Here is an 18,337-nt window from a genome sequence, read left to right as displayed (position 1 = left end):
AATGTGTTGATATCAAGGCTTGAAAACTGGATATTGTAATTATGAATAGGATGGATGGGTTAATATATTTTTAACAATTAAAGTGAGTGCAAATCGCTAACCGAAATTTTTGATAAACTGTCATGAAAATGGGAATTTAAATAGTTTGTTCTAGAATTGATATAGAGGTATACATATCTCACCAATCAAAATGCGAGCGCGCAGCGCTATAGATAACATGTTTTGACAATCAGACCTGAAAAGGGATATTTTGACTATTTATGGAATACACGAAGACTATGTTTTGTCTATTGATTTCTAAACTTGATATTTTAAGCTCCATATCAGCCTACTGAACAAGATAGGGGACATATGTTTCTCAGACATCAAACATGCAATGCGAGCGCGAAGCGCGAGCAAATATTTTTAAAGTGATATGAAAGATTTGTTTTTCCAAGTCTTCCCCTCACCTTATTTTATTCACTCGTCTTCCTCCTCTTTTTTTTTCTCTTATTTTTTTCCTTCTCTCTTTTCCCCTTTTGTCTTCTTTCCCCAGTTTATCTTTTTGCTCCGCCAGTAGGGGGACCCGGGCCCCTCGGCCCCCTGGATCCGCCGATATGTATGCTATCCATACCCTCTTTCAAAGAATGACCTGGGCCCAGTTGCATAAATGTTATAGTAACTTTGCCATCTAATGGTAACTGCCATGGCAACGATGCTTATCAGCCAATCAGAATCAAGGATTTCAGGAAAGTTTGGCAAAGTTAATATAATAGTAAGGGGCCCTGCATGGTGGTAGAAATGAGAAATTGCGAAACTGTGCAGATTACTGTATATTTTCAAACAGGTTAATGATTGAGGAAGAGTCTGATTTTCATGATCTATGAAGATCCATCAGAATGATTTACCCATCCAAGTGATCAAATAAGAGACCAAGAATGATACAGAAATTATGTTACAAAATGCGCTGTAATCATGTGTCAATATTTTGAGGCTGTTCAAGTTGATGGCTTCACAAACTAATCATTAATGTTCTGAAATTTATCATGGGCCTAAGAAAATTTTCGAAGCGTGAGAGAAGCCGTATATTCCTCCAAATTCTTTTGATGATGGGCGATTTAAATCAAGCAACAAAACTCTCACAATTATTAGCGTAAAGAGTGGCCCACCATGCTTTAACTTACTTTAGCTTAGGAGAGTTACTAGAGGAAAAATCAAGAAAAAGATAGAGTAGGAAAAAGAGGAGAACTTTTTTTTTCTTGCAACCTTTAGTGTCTCCCAAATATCTTCCGTAGTCACTTTTTTTTCTCCAATATACCACTTTTTCTAATACCATAACCCCGCCCCTTTCATGACCCGACCCAATACGCCTCATTATGAACCTCCCGGTGGCTTTACATTGACCTCTAGAACCTGGTAATCGTTCCAAACATGATCTCAGTGCCCGTTGACCTCGAATTGTCTCTCTTTATCGACGGATCAGTCCGAGGAAATAGCTTGGTCGGGAAGTTTCACTACCTCAGCTAATACCACTACCGACATACTACAACGCTGTATGTGTAGTTGTCTTTTTAAATGATCAGACAAGTTGGCCAGTTTGTGTTGATTTGTTTGGATATTTAGCTATCGAATTCGAACTCGATTACATTTTTAGGATACCGATGAGCCTCGGAGTGATCACCAAGATGAAATAGCGTATAATTCGAGCTTTCTGGCATCCTCATCAACTCTAAACTCTCATTCAATGCGCCACATCACCCGCGGGAAAACAAGTACCGATTTGCAAACGTGTGCTGGTGGAAGTTGGAAAGCTGGAGTCGCGAAGTAGGAGGACCGGCAAGGTTAGAAAGTTTTTCACTCCTTTCACTTTTAACCCCCAAATCTAACACGCTTGATAACTATTTACCGGACGAATATTATACGAAGTTGTGATACCGAACATTAGCATTTGACATCGTAATATCTGAAAACTGTATTGTGTTCGCTTGCCATTATTATTGGATGCTTGAACTTCTGAGATTGATGTTGCTTGCCGACCGGACGTTTTGCACTAGCTACCCTGCCACGTATGCATGTGTGATCTCACTATAGACATCCATAATACCAACTAGAGATGAGTGGCAAAAACATAATTCAATGAAGATGATCGGGAATGTTTATATCGGAGATCGAATTGGTTCATATGCAGTGAGCTGGGTAATTACTTAACTAGAGTTTGGAGGATGATCACCATGAAAAATGTATAATGTCAAAAAAGAAGAAAGTTTGTGTCTGGTTACATGCAATAAAATAAACTATGAGTATAGAAAGTATGCATGTATATGAGTATATAAAAAGTATGGGAACTGCAATCATTAATTTGTTTCCAACATTGATTGACAGATCTGTCATAAATTAATATCAACTAAGTACTAACTTTCATTTCTCAATGGAAATTTGAAGTTAACCTCTTGATTTTACTAACTGAAAATTTTGATGAGTCGGCATCATAGCTAACATTTAGTAACAGAAAAGTTGTATTTTTTTGGCTGAAATAATCATAAATTACTTTTATTTCTCTCTTTGTTTGATAGGCCTACATGTATATATATATATATATATATATATATATATTTGTATATACATCTTTTCTTTTTAATGGCAGTAAAAGTCAAAAGTAATGAAAATAATGATGGTAGTAGTAGTAGTAGTATTACCCATAATAATAGTTATGATAATTCTATTTTGATAATTATAATAATAATGATAATAACAATAAAAGTAATGATAATAATTTAATAATGATGATAATAAAGATCACTCTTCACTCCCAGCACTATCATCCTCCCATTATCATCATGCACTTTCATCATTTTCATCACTCATCATTTCTCTCATAGTCACTCATCACTCACATGACTCGTCACTCTCATAGTCACTCTCATCAAATCACTAGCATATTACTCTCATCACTCTCATAGTCACTCATCACTCACATTACTCATCACTCTCATAGTCACTCTCATCAATCTCATCGAATCATTCTCATTATCACTCTCATAATCACTCATCACATTACTCATCACTCTCATTGTCACTCTCATCATAAATCTCATCATCACTCTCATCATCTCACTCATCACTCTCATCTTCATTCTCATCACTCTTATCATCTCACTCATCGCTCTCGTCATCACGCCCATCATCACTCCCATCATCATTCTCATCACTCATCATCACTCATCATCACTCTCATCATCACCCTCATCATCAGTCTCGTCATCAGTCTCATCATCAATCTCATCATCAATCTCATCATCAGTCTCATCATCACTCTCATCATCACTCTCATCATCACTCCCATCATCACTCTCATTCCTCCCATCATCACTCCCATCATCCTCTCATCATCACTCTCATCATCTCTCTCATCACTCACATTGCTTTCTTTCATCACTCTCAGCATCACTCTCATCAATCTCATCATCACTCTCATTTTCACTCTCATCATCATCACTCTCATCGTCATTCTTATCACTCTCATCACCACTCTTATCACCACTCTCGTCATCACTCTCATCATCACTATCATAATCATCCCTCGCATCAGTACTCATCATCTTCATCACAATCATCATCACTCTCATCATCATTCCCATCACTCTTATCATCACCTTCCTCCTTAATCCCATCATTACTCTCATCATCATTCCCATCACTCTTATCATCACCTTCCTCCTTAATCCCATCATCACTCTTATCATTATTCTCATCACTCTTATCATCACTTTCATTACCACTCACATCATCACTCTTATCACTCACATCATGCACTCTCATCATCACTCTCTCATCACTATTATTATCACTCTTATTATTCTCATCATCACTCTCATCATCATTCCCATCAATCTTATCATCACTCTCATTATCACTCTTGTCATCACTTTCATCACCACTCTCAACATCACTCTCATCATTACTCTCATCACTCACATCATCAATCTCACCATCTCACTTATCACTCCCATCATGCACTCTCATCATCACTCATCATCACTCTAATCACCCTTATCACTCTCATCATCCCTATTATCATCACTCTAAGCACTCTCATCATCACTCACAACATCACTCATCATCACTCTCAGCTTTACTCCCATCACTATAATCATCACTCTCATCACCACTCTAATCAATCTCATCTTCTCCTTCATCACTCTCAACATCACTTTCATCACCAGTCTCATCATTCTCATCATCACTCTTATCATCATTCCTATCACACTTGTCATCACTCATCATCACTCTCAGTCTCATCATCATTCTCATCACCCCAATCACTCTTATCATCACTCTTATCATCATTCTCATCATCACTCTTGTCATCACCTTAATCATCACTCCCATCGCCCATCTCATCATCACTCCCATCGCCCATCTCATCATCACTCCCATCATCATTCTCATCATCTATCTTATCATCACTCCCATCATCACACTAAATCACCACTCCCAATCATCACTCATTACATTTTAACCGGAGTTCAAGTAAAAATTACCCTAATATTTCTCTATTTCACATTTTCACTCAGAGACAAGACCCTTTTGTCAGAATCTATCCAACCATGGCAAGGAAGGCAAAGTCTCAAGCTCTGATGCTTCTGCTCATTGTCCCTCTCCTGTCATTGGCGGGAGTCATGTTGTACATGTCCAAGTGCAGTCCTGGCCCTCAGCCGGAGTGTCCTCAAGTGGACAACAGCCGTGTCTCCAACGAAGGGGTAAAGTCAGTCAAACGTGACTACTCTGCGTTCCTAGTCATTCTGATCATGTCTGGGCCTCAACTGGATGCTCGGAGATACACCATCCGAGAGACCTGGATGACAAAGAGGACAAAAGACATCATCATCAAGTTTGTGATTGGGACACATGGGTTGTCTGGTGAGGAGAAGAAGCAGTTGGAGAAAGAAAGCGGTCTGCATCATGACCTCCTGCTCTTGGCATCCGTCCATGAGAACCTCAAGTCTAACACCCAGAAGCTCATAGATTCCTTTGTCTGGGTTGACAGGCATGTGGACACCAAGTTCGTCTTGAAGGTCGATGATGACTCCATAGTCAGGTTGGACGCTCTGTCCCGGGAGCTTCACAGCAAGAACCAAGAGAAGCTCTACTGGGGATTCTTTGATGGACGCCAGCATGCGCATACCCGCGGAAAATACGCTGAGAACGATTGGCTCCTCTGCGACCATTACCTCCCATTTGCCATAGGCGGTGGATACGTCTTATCCAGCGACCTAATCCATTATGTTGCCATCAATGCTAAGATGCTTAAAAAGTACAATGCAGAAGACATATCTCTTGGTTCTTGGCTAGCTGCGGTTGACGTCGATCGGGAGCACGATCCCCGTTTTGATACCGAGTACAAATCACGAGGTTGCCGCAATGTTTACCTCATCTCTCACAAACAGACTGCGCAGGATCTCAAAGAAAAATGGAGCCATTTGCAGAAGACTGGCAAAATGTGTGAAAAGGAAGAACAACTACGGCAATCATATGTTTACAACTGGAATAAACCACCCTCGGAATGCTGTGAAAGGGTGCAAGGTGTTCCTTGAGTGACATTAAGAATCATAACAAAGGTTAAAAACAATTGAAATCAAAAGAAATTGGACATCAGGTACTGGAAATCCTGAATCTGGTGATTCATCTGGATAAAAATGAGATGATTTCTACAGTGAAAAACTAATATTGAATTTTAAAACTGTTTTTTTTTATCTGGAAATTTTAATTTTCAAAATAGGTACATGGAAGTGATGTCACCAACCACATAGGAACCAGGGTGTTTTAGATTGTGAAATTATCTTTCATTTAAGAGTTTGGATCATGTCACTGTCAACTTCCTTGTTCTGCAATCTACATTTATTGTATGCACACATATAGGCCTAAGACCCCCAGGAAAAAAAGTTAGTATCGAGCCCTGGGCCTTCTGATAAGATAGATTATAAGTGTTCATTCTTTTTTTTTATCTTGCCGCATGCAGGATTTCACATTGATTTTCCTGATTCCCCATTGCTTTCTTTCTTCGGAGGATAGAAATAGAATAAACACCGAATGCAGTTTCTGTGGAGAAAGGCAGCCAAAAAGTAGCTCTGACTTTAGATTAGGTGGCCAAAGTTCTTTGATGATAATGATGTTATTAAAGAGGATGCCGCGATCCAAACCATACAGGCAAAATATTCGATTTAAGGGGTTTGTGATAGTACTGCCTTGCATCAGTGGATTAGCCAATGTACTATTGGAAAATCCTTGCAATCACTGACACGCTATTGGGTGTCCCTGCATCTCAAGACATTGGCAGATAACTGATTACACAAAGAATTTATTTTGGTACTGCCAAACTCCTGAAAGTTCCTTAACTGGAAACATATTTTTCAAACAAAGAATCTCATGCAAAAAAAAAATCTTGCCTATTCCATGCTTGCCTTCTTTATTAAGAAATATGCAACAATTATTGATAATGTTATCCAGTGCCAATATGTTTTGAATTCTGTCCATGTACTTGTATGTTTTTTTCCCCAAAGTGCTGATGATACCCAAAGATATTCTTTGAAATTGTCTTTGTGTATTACGTGTACTTGTGAATAGTGAACTACTTTAATGGTTTTTTTTATTTTGTGTATTAATGATTGATCTTCTCAGCCTTGTTCTCAAGCAAAATATTATTTTAGATAAAATAAGGACTTTGTAAAGGCAGGAGCAGGCTAATGAATTTGCCATTTGGGTAAAATACATGTAAGGTAATTTTGATGGTCACAACTCACAACATATCCCAGACATCTTGTTATGTACATGTACTAGGATATTTGAATGGGTACCTGGCAGGAATTTATTCTTTGAAATGCCGAGCGCGTAAAAGCTGCTTGAGCTATAGCCAGGGTAATAATATCCAAATCCTTTGGAAGCGCATAGAGACGTTATTCATAATGTGTTATGCGCTATACAAGAACAGACTATTATTAATATTTTCCACTGCTTCTTTTTTATTTGTTATGTCCAAGATGCCTCACTTCATGTATTAAATTCTGTTGATGAATTTAACAATCAGTATATGAGTGTATCATACACAGTTTTCTACCTTTCATGATTAGCAAGCAAGCATAGCAGTGGTGGTTGATGTTTATCATAAAACAATAATGTGATGTTGGGTCTCTTCTTATCCTCAATTTTTTAAGACGAATTTAAAAGTATGCATTTTTCTTGTACAGTATTTTTACAGCATGTAGGAATACTCCCTAAATGTGCCTGTAGAATTTTCTTATCGTACCAGGGACGTGAGAGGGAGACCCTGATCCTACTGACTACTATTGTGAAGTTATGTTCTTGGAAGTATTAAACATATGTTAAATTGGCAAATTTAAATTACCATTGATTTTATCCCTCTTTGTTTGTTGCTACTTTTCTTATTGTGATGTGTACACTAATATTTTTGTGTGAATATAAATTGAAGGTGCTAGTTAATGCATAATATTTTCCACAGAATTTTAAGTAATCAGTTGTCCAAGATCTGGGATCTTAAATCGTGGATTTGTCGCCAACGAAAAAAAAAGAAAGAAAGAAAACAAAAATGACTGGATGTTTTGTAGTACTTGTCAAGATGAAAGAAGTGAACATACTTTATTTTTCTACTAAATATCATTTTGCTATATTGCTGTGTGAAATTTGTTTTGTGTAATAACTTGTCAAAAACTTTGATTGAAATTATTGGTAGAGTACAATTTTAATGAAATAAAGATCTGTTTGACATACGGTATGTCCCATCCAATCATGTGATGATAATAAAAGTATTGATCAATTTTAGTATACTGGATGGCGCAGATGGTGATTATAACAAACGTTGATGTGTGTAGAAGTGTATGATTTTTACTTCTATATGTACATGAATTTATCCACACAAATCAATATTTTTTGTAAAATATAGAATATGTGAATAAATTCATGACTGTGATAATTGTTTACAACAAACTTTGCTTCTTGATTTGTGATTTTAGCCCAAAATTTTACTTTATGCTAATGCCGGGCCAGTTTATTCACACTGAGTGAATTTCAGCCTTTGCTTTCTAATTATATCCCTCCGGTAGGTGTTTCAAAAAGCTGTTCATAGAATGACTGGTAATAATTTCTTGGGATTTTCTAAGTCAGCATCAATGAAAACATGGTGTATATGATATAATTTACCACAAGAAAGGATCACCAGTCGTTTGTAAAGTCACTTGTTACTTACGAACAGCTTTATGAAACACATACCAGGTATTTTTATGGCTGCTTTCTACCTAGAACCCAATGGCTAATTTTAAGTTCAGTGTCCTCTTGGTGCTGGTGTTTGGCCGATTGGGTCATCAGGGTCCCGTCTCATAAAGACTTGTTGTAATAACAATCGCTCAAGTTCTACTAAAAATTTACCATCAGCTAATCAGATAGGATTTCAGTAGCTTTTAACTGTTTTTGCAACAATGTCATTGTAAAAGTTTTATGAAATGGCCCCAGCACACCACCAAACCTAAAATGAAGATGTCCTGGCATCCTTACCTGGGATACATCTTACTTCATAATGACCTATCAGTAATGTGAATTGAATAATTTTTGTGAACTCACATTAGGTATTGGAGCTCAGTATTAAAGGCAATCTGAATTGCGCTTCCAATTACAGGCAACACAGAACTTGAAATCACCCATCCCTTTCTCAGTTGTTGGGTTGGACAAACCACTCATGCTTTTTCACTCTGAATTTCCTTTAAATTCAATCTATCAGCAGTGCTCTTGCTTTCGTAACTAGTGAAGTAATACAACAATGCAGATTATCATTCATTTGGTCCGAGTTCAGCAACTGGAAAATCATGAATCAATAACCAAAACTTACTAAAACTAAGATTTTACAACATTTTGAAGAGAAAATCCGTCTCTTTCAGTTGGTAGAAAGTGTGCGCGCCGAGTTTTGGAGACTTTTGTTTGGCTCTGGCTGGGAAATTTATGGAGACTTCAGGTCCTCCTTTACTGAATGCGGGATTTGACAACCGCCAAAATGTAATGGTATTTAATAGTAGGTTCAGGTCATTGATTCGTAATTTTCCAGTTATTGAGCAACACCCCCCCCCCACACACACACAAACACACCCCTACATGTGATGGTGTTGATTACAAAGAATGACATCAGAACATGTCAAAATAGAGTCCTGGTTTTTTATTGCAAAATAACTTCTCAATGCCAAAGAAGGGGGACAACAAACAAATCAATCATTAAATTAAATTCAATTTCAGTAAAAAGTGACAGATAATATCAAACAATTTAATCACTGGCAAAAAACACTGAATGTCTACTAAAATTCCCCTATCACAAAATGCAAAATATAAAAATAAAAAGGTTCCATTTAAATTATATCAAAGTTAGTTATAAATTGAACCACTTGATCGTTGAAATCTAAATGCGTATCAAATATCACAATTGATTGACGGGTACTTTCATATTCCCATTTAGTATGCAAATAACACATTAAAGTCAAGATTAATATTCTTTCTGAAATTTCAATGACAATTTGTTCACATGGTAACTCTCTTTGTAAACTAAAATAACCTCATCTTATTTTACTTTTATTTGGTTTACATTCAGTCCCATCTGAGAATTAGAAACAAAGAGGGATTTTTGTTTATTTGGATACAAATGGGTAAAATTGTATCTAGAACTTTCAAAAATTAGCACCTTTTATATGCCATCTGCTTGTGCCGTGATTGCAAGTTTTAAACAATGACAAAAAATATATTTTGAAAAGGAACAATGATCATGAAGCAAATCAAACTCATCTCTACCATCTCACGTTCTAGCAGACCAATTTATAACCAGGACTGTCACATAGTACATTTCAATAAACATCACAATCCAATAATTGTGATCGCCAAATAAAGTAAGTTCTTGATGCTCAACATTTTCTCTTCTTTTCTTTCTAATCAAGTTAATACTTTGACACTTTGAATTCAATCATCTCAAAATCATCCATCGCCTCGCTTAGATGAAACTAAAAAAATCTTGGAACAAACATTCTTTGTTCTTTAAAAATACACATATTTTTGGAATGATGAAATGCTGATAATACTTCTTTTGTAAGAGAAAAAAATACCTTGACTTATAACCACAAATATTTCATACTTTCAACTTTGTGCAAACTGCATCTTAAAAGCATCAAGTACTCTTCGTCTTATTTGGCTTCAAAGAAAAAAGTCACATTCATTTAACTTTCATACTGTACATACAACAAAATACATTATTTCTCAGAAATATTTCCATACTGTCAACGTGAATAGTTGCATAAACCTTTTTTTTCAATTTTGGTCACGTTTATGGCAGCTCATAGTACAAAGATGGTTAACATTTTTATTTTCTTTAAAAAACAAAAAACCTATTCATATGAAATAGTTTATATAACATATGAAAGCTCAGTATTTTAAACAGCATTATTGCTGATAATTTCTCTCCTTTAGAAGGTCCTCAATAGTACATTGACAAGAAATAAAGCACAATTGGTTTCAAATTCCTAATCATTAGGAGTGAAAATATCTTTAGATATGTACTTTTCCAGATATTTTCTATTTTATCTTTGCTCAATCCATGAGCCTGCATGAGATGGAAATATTTCTGAACATTCTGTAGAAACAATTTACTATATATTGAAAGATTCATTTAACCCATTCGTGACAACGATACACCTGGAGCCTTATTTTTGTGAGCAATTTTCCAAATTGGCAATACTTATATTTTCCTTTTGTAAGTTTGCAAATTAATGGGAAAATATTTCTGCAAGTAAGACATGTGCCAATTATTAAGGAAAAACAGCAGTCTTGTAGTTTCCATCAGAGTCCAATTAAAATTCCTTTAACACCATACCCATGCAATAGAAATTCACAATAAAATTTTCGAACCCCTTCTTTTGTATTTAGATTCATTTTAGGTTTCTCTATAAAAGAATAAATAAGTCAAAGCCAAAAACATGTAACTTTGTCACAAATGGGTTAAATGTGTAAATGTAGAAGGGAAAACCAGTTTTAGAAAGTAATGGATACAAGGAGATCATATACTGTGAAATGAATAAGCAATTTTCCACCTGAATCATGCTTTTCTTTCTTTTTCCAGCAAACAAAAAATGTCTCATAATAATCTTTAATATTTATACTAAAGTTGTTATTTCTCTCATCATTCTTCAGTTTCATTTGTTCTAGTAAATTAAATGCCCGTGAATGATACGTTTCCAAAATCAATGGAGCAATTTCATCAGCAAATGAAATATATTACTTGATCTTCAAATGCAATCAAATAAATAAATTTTCTTGAATTAATTTCCTTCAAAAAGTCAGGTTAGTCAATCAAAACATCAAAACTTATGGGATGGGAATAGAGGCGTAAACCCCTACATTTTATAAAAGCTTGGAAGTTCATTGTATACGATGCCAATGATTTTTTTTCTGTAGGTGAGCACATGGGAAATGTGTGTTATCTTGTACAATTAACACCTTGCCTAAGAGATTCAGAATGTCCCTGTACAAAACCTATGGCAATTGCTGAATTCAGTGGTCAACAGGTTTAGGTGTCCCAAATGGACTGTCTCATAATCCCTTGGATAGGATGTTAAAATACAGGTCAGATGACCGAGTGATTCAAAGTCAGCATTGACGACTAGTGTAAAGCTGATGTTATCATCAGCCTAAGCCTCAAAACCAATCAAAACCAATATAAAATTTATCAGAATTTGAATTGGTAACTTATTCATTTATTATTCACACCTGTTTGTTAACATCAGAAAACACTACCATCTTTTCCAAAATAGGATACATCAAAGCTTGACTTTAACATAGATTTACATTAACCAGAAATACACATGTCATTTAAGTCATGTTGAGGTCTATCATGACAAAAATCTGAATTTTGAAGACTGCCCTCTTCAGTTTGCTTTTCAAGTGATAATGGGCGCACACCACTAATAGGATCCGGCAATTTCGGGAATCCCCTTTAGACCCGTACCTAAAATGATGTAATGGTTGGAAAAATATTCATATAAAATCAACGGTGCATATCTGAACAATTTTTTTCATATGGGCATAGAGAGGGATTACTACTGGATCTGTTCAGTCCCATGGGAGAGCAGTAATTTGTCAATGCTGGGTTTTATGGGAACTTAATTAGTTGCCCAAGAAACCCAGTGAGCACTGTGACTGCAACCAAGTTTGCACGTAGTCTTGGTTTGAGCCCCTGTAGCGCGAAAAAATATTGAAAAACACCTTTTCATATCTTTAGCATTTGAAGGATATTGGATACACTACCAAATGATAAAGGTGTGGATGATGTCGTTTCTATGACTTATTTTTGGCGATTTTTTCAAATCTCATTTTTAACACATGAGTCTATGGGGAAATAGTTAGTGGTGTGTGCCCTGAATGAAGACAGTAAACTCTTCTAGTACATTGTACATGCATGGATCTTGCACATAGCAGGCTCTTAACTGGTTGGAGACTGAATGATTTCGCTATGACACATGTTTTCCATAGACTACAGCCCATTCTTGCGCAGGTTCAGTCTCTAAACTTGGGTTAAAAATAAATGCCAGTTGTGGTAAAAAACAAAAAAAAAATGGTTCCAAAAGAGTCCAATAAAATGACCACCAATGTGTTTGTATGTATAAATAATTAAAGAGTATGTGCCATATGATCCTGATAGAAAATGTGAAATTTTTTGAGAAATTGACAGAGTAAGGATGACATTCGAGCCAGGTGATGAATCTAATCGCTAGCAATAGACTACACAGTCCCATGTGTATTTATCTATGTTGGTGATCATCAATTTCACCATCAATTTGATTATTTGCACCTTAGATTTCAAGATTTCATAGAATTAGGTTTATGTAAATAAACCAAGTCTAGATCTCACTCATAGCACTTCATACGTGTATATGGCTACATTCAACTTTGATTTTAAAGACTTTCTTATGAAATCCTTTGTGCAACTCCAAGTACTTGTCCTAAAGTTGCAATTAGGATTACTCAAAATAAATTTCATGGTGTTGAAGTAAAATCTTTTACATTAGGAAATAACAACATTTAACTTGAAAGTGTTCCTAAAATATCCCCCAAATACACACATTTTTTTCACAGAACAAATGATTTCTGGCTTTAAAATGGATAGCCTCCGTTTTTAGTAACTCACTCATGGTACTTCATATGTGTGGATTTAGTGATTTTTCATTCTGACTCAATGTCACCATGACACATCCCTCAACAGTTTGGTACCTTCTACCTCAAGAAAACATGAGAAAGGCTTCTATAAGAGAATTCATGAAAAGATTGTGAAAAATGTAAGTTTTCTTTCCCAAATATTTATAAATTGGAAATGTTATCAAATATCAACTCCATTGTCTCATTAATTCCCTGAAGAAACAAATATCTCATGTCAAGATTAATGTTTTGATTTCTGAAATGTTATCCACAAATTTGGCACATTTTTTCTGTTTGAAGTCAAGGTCCTTCCCCCAATATGTTTTACTCTATATCCTTTGTTGGCAAGGGAATGTGAAACAAGACAATCAGTGAGTTAAAACAAGAGAACAGCAAAAATAGGACAGGAATAATTATTACGATTATCGGGTAAAAAAATATATGGTTACTGGTACATGAAATCTGACAGGGTATGGATATTATGGATATTATCTCCAAATTTAACATGTCAAATGTAAAAACACTGACTGCATCACTTGCATAAGCAGTATGTGTGTGCATCAAGCTCACGTGTGGCTTTAGTACTGCTCAACTTGGGCAAAAGGAAGCAAGTGACACATCAGTCAAATTTGAGTTATTGTTGTTTCTAACACACCTTTTGTATGTTGCACCTTCAGGCAAAATTTGAGGAAGAAATGATTGTGTTCTATGAAAAGATATTGAAGAAAATATGCTGATAAATTGCATGATGCCTATGTAAATGACGAACACACATTGCTCATTTACAACAAATGACAATTTTGTAACTTTCTTCCTTTTGCCATAGTACGGCAAAGTAGTATACTGTAAGTTGTTTGGCTATGTTGATCCTTCTATGATTTGGATGGCAATAATTATTTTTCAACCCGAACAATACTCTAGTCTCATACATAGGTAAAGATGTTAGATCTATCCTACTGTTTTCTGAAATAAAAGCTTTACAACTTTTCCCCCAAGTTTAGCCTTAATAATAATCCCCCAATTTATTACTAGTTGTCCATAGCTGTAATGGTTCCTGTGGAAATTACTAATATTCATACCCAAATATTTTCTTTTGAAAATTTCAAGTAAACCCCAACAATCCTTGCATAGGTAAAGATTATAGATCTCTTTTATGGTTCATGAGAAAAAAAGCATTACAATTTTTTCTCAAGCTTAGCTTCAGTAATCCCCAATTATTTATTACTTGTTGTCCCTAACTCTGATTCTTGTGGCAATGACTTCATTCAAACCTAATTCTATTTTTTTTTTTCCTTTTAAACCAAAACTCCTTCTCTAGTCCCATACATAGGTAAACATGCTGGATCTATCCTACGGTTTATGAGAAAAAGGCATTACATTATCCAGCCTATTGCTCACAGGTCCCATGGGTCGAGACAGGAAGTCAAGAGGTGGCACACTTAAAACTCAAACCATTGTCAGACAATGAACTCCATTGCAATAGTCTCACTCCCAATCTCAACCTTGCACAACTATCCTGGATACCACTGTTATTCAATCAAGTGGAGTCTGCATTTAGACTTTTAGAGACTACAAATTGAATACTTGTAACTCATTGTGACGGGACTGACAAAATTAGTCTCTGCTCAAGACTGTGTAACTATGAGTAATATTGTAGAAAGGTCTGCCTGTACAGACTAGCCGTTAGTGTCTTCGAGCAGACAACAAAATACCTAGGCCAAGATGTTTAACTTTTTGTCTTTTAATGGAGTAATTTAAGTCTTGAAGATATGTATCATGTTTCTATTTTGTAAAATTAATATGTTGTTTTATGGCTAGCTCCAATGAAAAATATTTTAAAAAAATCAACATAAACAATCTGATACTTCTATATCTATAGCTGTGGAGAAACATCTTTTGAGATTTTTATCAATTCTTGGTGATGACAGGTCCCTGGTGAAACAAGGGGTTCTTATTAATATATGACAAACTCAATCTGATATGAGCATCAGGATCATGATTTGTCTGGGCAGTCATTATGGTCTCTAGTCTCTTCATTCAGACCCACTATAAAGCATTTTGTAAAGTGTGCAAAGTTAGGTATATTATTTATAAGCATATTGCTCATTAGTCAGGCATCTGTTTGACAAAGACTTTCAATGATTTTATCTTTCTTACTGAGTAATGTAATTTGGAATTATCTTGTGCAGATGTATCATTCAAGATCAAACAAGAACTTTTTGGTTCTATTGCCTAATCATGGAATAACATTCAATTTGTTATTTTGGTTGCAGACCTCCACTTGTAATGACGTATTTAGCTGTCTGAAAACTTTATTTAAATGCAACAATGCAAAACCCAAGTTTAATTGCCAAATCATGAAATATTATTTATTTTGTTAGTCTGGTTTCAGACCTCCACTTGTATTGACATAGCTGTCTAATTTTTTTCTTGAAAATGCAACAATGCAGTACTCGCACAAGTCTAACACATTGAACTGTAACCACACCTTGAGTTCGGTGTGAGTAAAAGCCAATTATTCGATATTAATTCTCCCAGTTGGCCAATTATTACGATGTCTGGCAAATATGGTCTCCCATGATAGTTAGTCTCAGATTCAAGCATGGAAAATTCTAACATTTATTTTATATTCAAATGAGCCCAATAATTCAATGACATTTGATATGGCAACAAGTGCTGGGATAAACAAGTGGAACGCCTCTGGCAGTCTCGCCTGCATTACGCAATTTAATATAGCAGCAGTGCTAACTTTGAAAACTACTATAAAATAATCATTCACAAAAACATCATTCATATAATGACATAATACCACGTTCATTGACCATAAATGACATTTGAACAGAGACTTAAGACTGTCAACTACACCCATGTCCACATTTCATTCACTCTATCCATAAACTTTCAAAGTTATGATGGCACTTCAACAATTACCCCAACATGGCCTAAGTTTATTGACCTTAACTGACCTTTGACTTGGTTTTGTGACCTGAAACTCACAGGGGATGTTCAGTGATGCTTGATTACTCTTATATCTCAAGTTTTATGAACTAGATCTATAAACTTTCAGAGTTAGGATGGTAATTCAACAAATACCCCCAACACGGCCAAAGTTCATTGACCTTTAATGACTTTTGACCATGGTCATGTGACCTGAAACTCGTACAAGATGTTCAGTGATACTTGATTACTCTTATGTCCAAGTTTTATGAACTAGATCCATAAACTTTCAGAGTTAGGATGGTAATTTAACAAATACCCCCAACACGGCCAAAGTTCATTGACCCTAAATGACCTTTGACCTTGGTCATGTGACCTGAAACTCAAGCAGGATGTTCACTTATACTTGATTAACCTTATGTCCAAGTTTCATGGACTAGATCCATATATTTTCAAAGTTATGATAGTAATTCAACAAATACCCCCAACTTGACCAAAGTTCATTGACCCTAAATGACCTTTGACCTTGGTCATGTGACCTGAAACGCGAGCAGGATGTTCACTAATACTTGATTAACCTTATGCCCAAGTTTCATGAACTAGGTCCATATACTTTCTAAGTTATGATGTCATTTCAAAAACTTAACCTTTGGTTAAGATTTTGAAAATAATTTTCCCAACATGGTCTAAGTTCATTGACCCTAAATGACCTTTGACCTTGGTCATGTGACCTGAAACTCAGGCAGGATGTTCAGTAATACTTGATTAACCTTATGTCCAAGTTTCATGAACTAGGTCCATATACTTTCGAAGTTATGATGTCATTTCAAAAACTTAACCTTAGGTTAAGATTTGATGTTGACGCCGCCGCCGCCGCCGCCGTCGCCGCCGCCGTCGGAAAAGCGGCGCATAGTCTCGCTCTGCTATGCAGGCGAGACAAAAATCTACAAATTAACATGAAGCAAACATGCAGAATGGCAGTGAGCAATACTTTCTTGAGGGGCTTTGAACACCTCATGAAGTAACAGTAGATGCCATCATAATTCTTTTTTATCAATATAGATCTAGCAATTTTGACACAAACATGTAAACCCAACAGGTGCAAAATACTGGAATCTAGATTGAATCCAGAGTACGCTAAAAATCACTAACACAGATAAGTATACATGGGATCGTGTATTATCATGATTTGTAAAAAGTCTGGTCAACCCAATAGAATGCCATGCTTATTTACTTACTACTTTGTTAGAAATTTCTCTTTTTGATCGTAATTGCTTGCCACATATCCTTTTTATACAGTACATACAAACACTTTGGTGATCATTTTATTGGATCTTGTTCAAATCAATTTTACGGTTTTTACCACAACTGGAATTTAAGTTGAAATCACTAACCTCAAAACCTTACCCAAATCCTCACGCTACTCTGGACACAAACCATAAGCAATGATCCAGCATGTGGAAGGCATCCCTCCCAACCTGACAGTTCGTACAGCAGATTATAGGAGAGTGTCACCTTCATCTGTGATGATCACAAAATATGGGTCATAGGTCCTACATGTACACATTGCTGCTTATAACCTGGATCTCTATTGCTTCCAGTAAACAAAGGCCCGAACTCACAAAAAAGGTTTTATAGGAAGATTCCGCCAAACGAGTTCAATTTTGAAGTCATAATTATTTTTATTAGTTGATTTTCAGCAATGTTTGATGTATTTCTCATTTTCCCCTTCCAGTGAAAAAATGTACTTTGAGGGTTAATTCCCCTTTTAAATCATGGTTATCAGTATGATGTATAGGGGTACAGATATAACCCTCATGACATGTGCAATGGCCATTCATGCTCGTAAAGTATGTGCATACATGTACCAGTAATTGGATTTTCAGTCCTTTACGTTTATAATTTCGTGGAGCTCAATAAATCGCTCTCCTTATTTTTTGGAGGAGCTCAATTGAGCTCCTCAGAATCGCTCTCCTTGACATGCTTGAGGAGCTCAAATCAAATCAATTCAACACAATACATGTATGATAAATTGTAGATTTTTCTTAACATCGTATATGCAATAGCTGTGTAGCTATTAATTAATCTGTGGTGAAAGTAGGCCTGGGTCAATACGTTAACAAAATATCGCGCTCCAGCTCAAAAAAAAAAAAAAAAAAAAAAAAAAAATTGCTAAAATTTCACATTTTAC

General features: G+C 35.7%; 1 protein-coding gene across 2 annotated transcripts; it reads left to right on the top strand.

Moving 5' to 3' along the window:
* Window positions 1-1,441: 1,441 nt before the first annotated feature.
* On the top strand, window positions 1,442-7,974 carry LOC129276314 (beta-1,3-galactosyltransferase 6-like). 2 transcript variants are annotated; one of them, XM_054912704.2, is made up of 2 exons: window positions 1,442-1,820; window positions 4,554-7,974. In XM_054912704.2, exon 2 carries the CDS (start codon window positions 4,587-4,589, stop codon window positions 5,571-5,573), a length of 987 nt encoding a protein of 328 aa, XP_054768679.2. In that variant the 5' UTR covers window positions 1,442-1,820; window positions 4,554-4,586; the 3' UTR covers window positions 5,574-7,974. The 2 variants fall into 2 exon arrangements, with proteins under 2 accessions (XP_054768679.2, XP_054768678.2); XM_054912703.2 differs by having other exon boundaries at window positions 1,442-2,175.
* The last annotated feature ends 10,363 nt before the right edge of the window (window positions 7,975-18,337 follow it).

Source organism: Lytechinus pictus, chromosome 14 (genome assembly GCF_037042905.1).
Source record: "Lytechinus pictus isolate F3 Inbred chromosome 14, Lp3.0, whole genome shotgun sequence".
NCBI lineage: Eukaryota > Metazoa > Echinodermata > Echinoidea > Temnopleuroida > Toxopneustidae > Lytechinus > Lytechinus pictus.
Note: the sequence above shows the minus strand (reverse complement) of the source record. Positions and strands in the feature narration are given on the sequence as shown.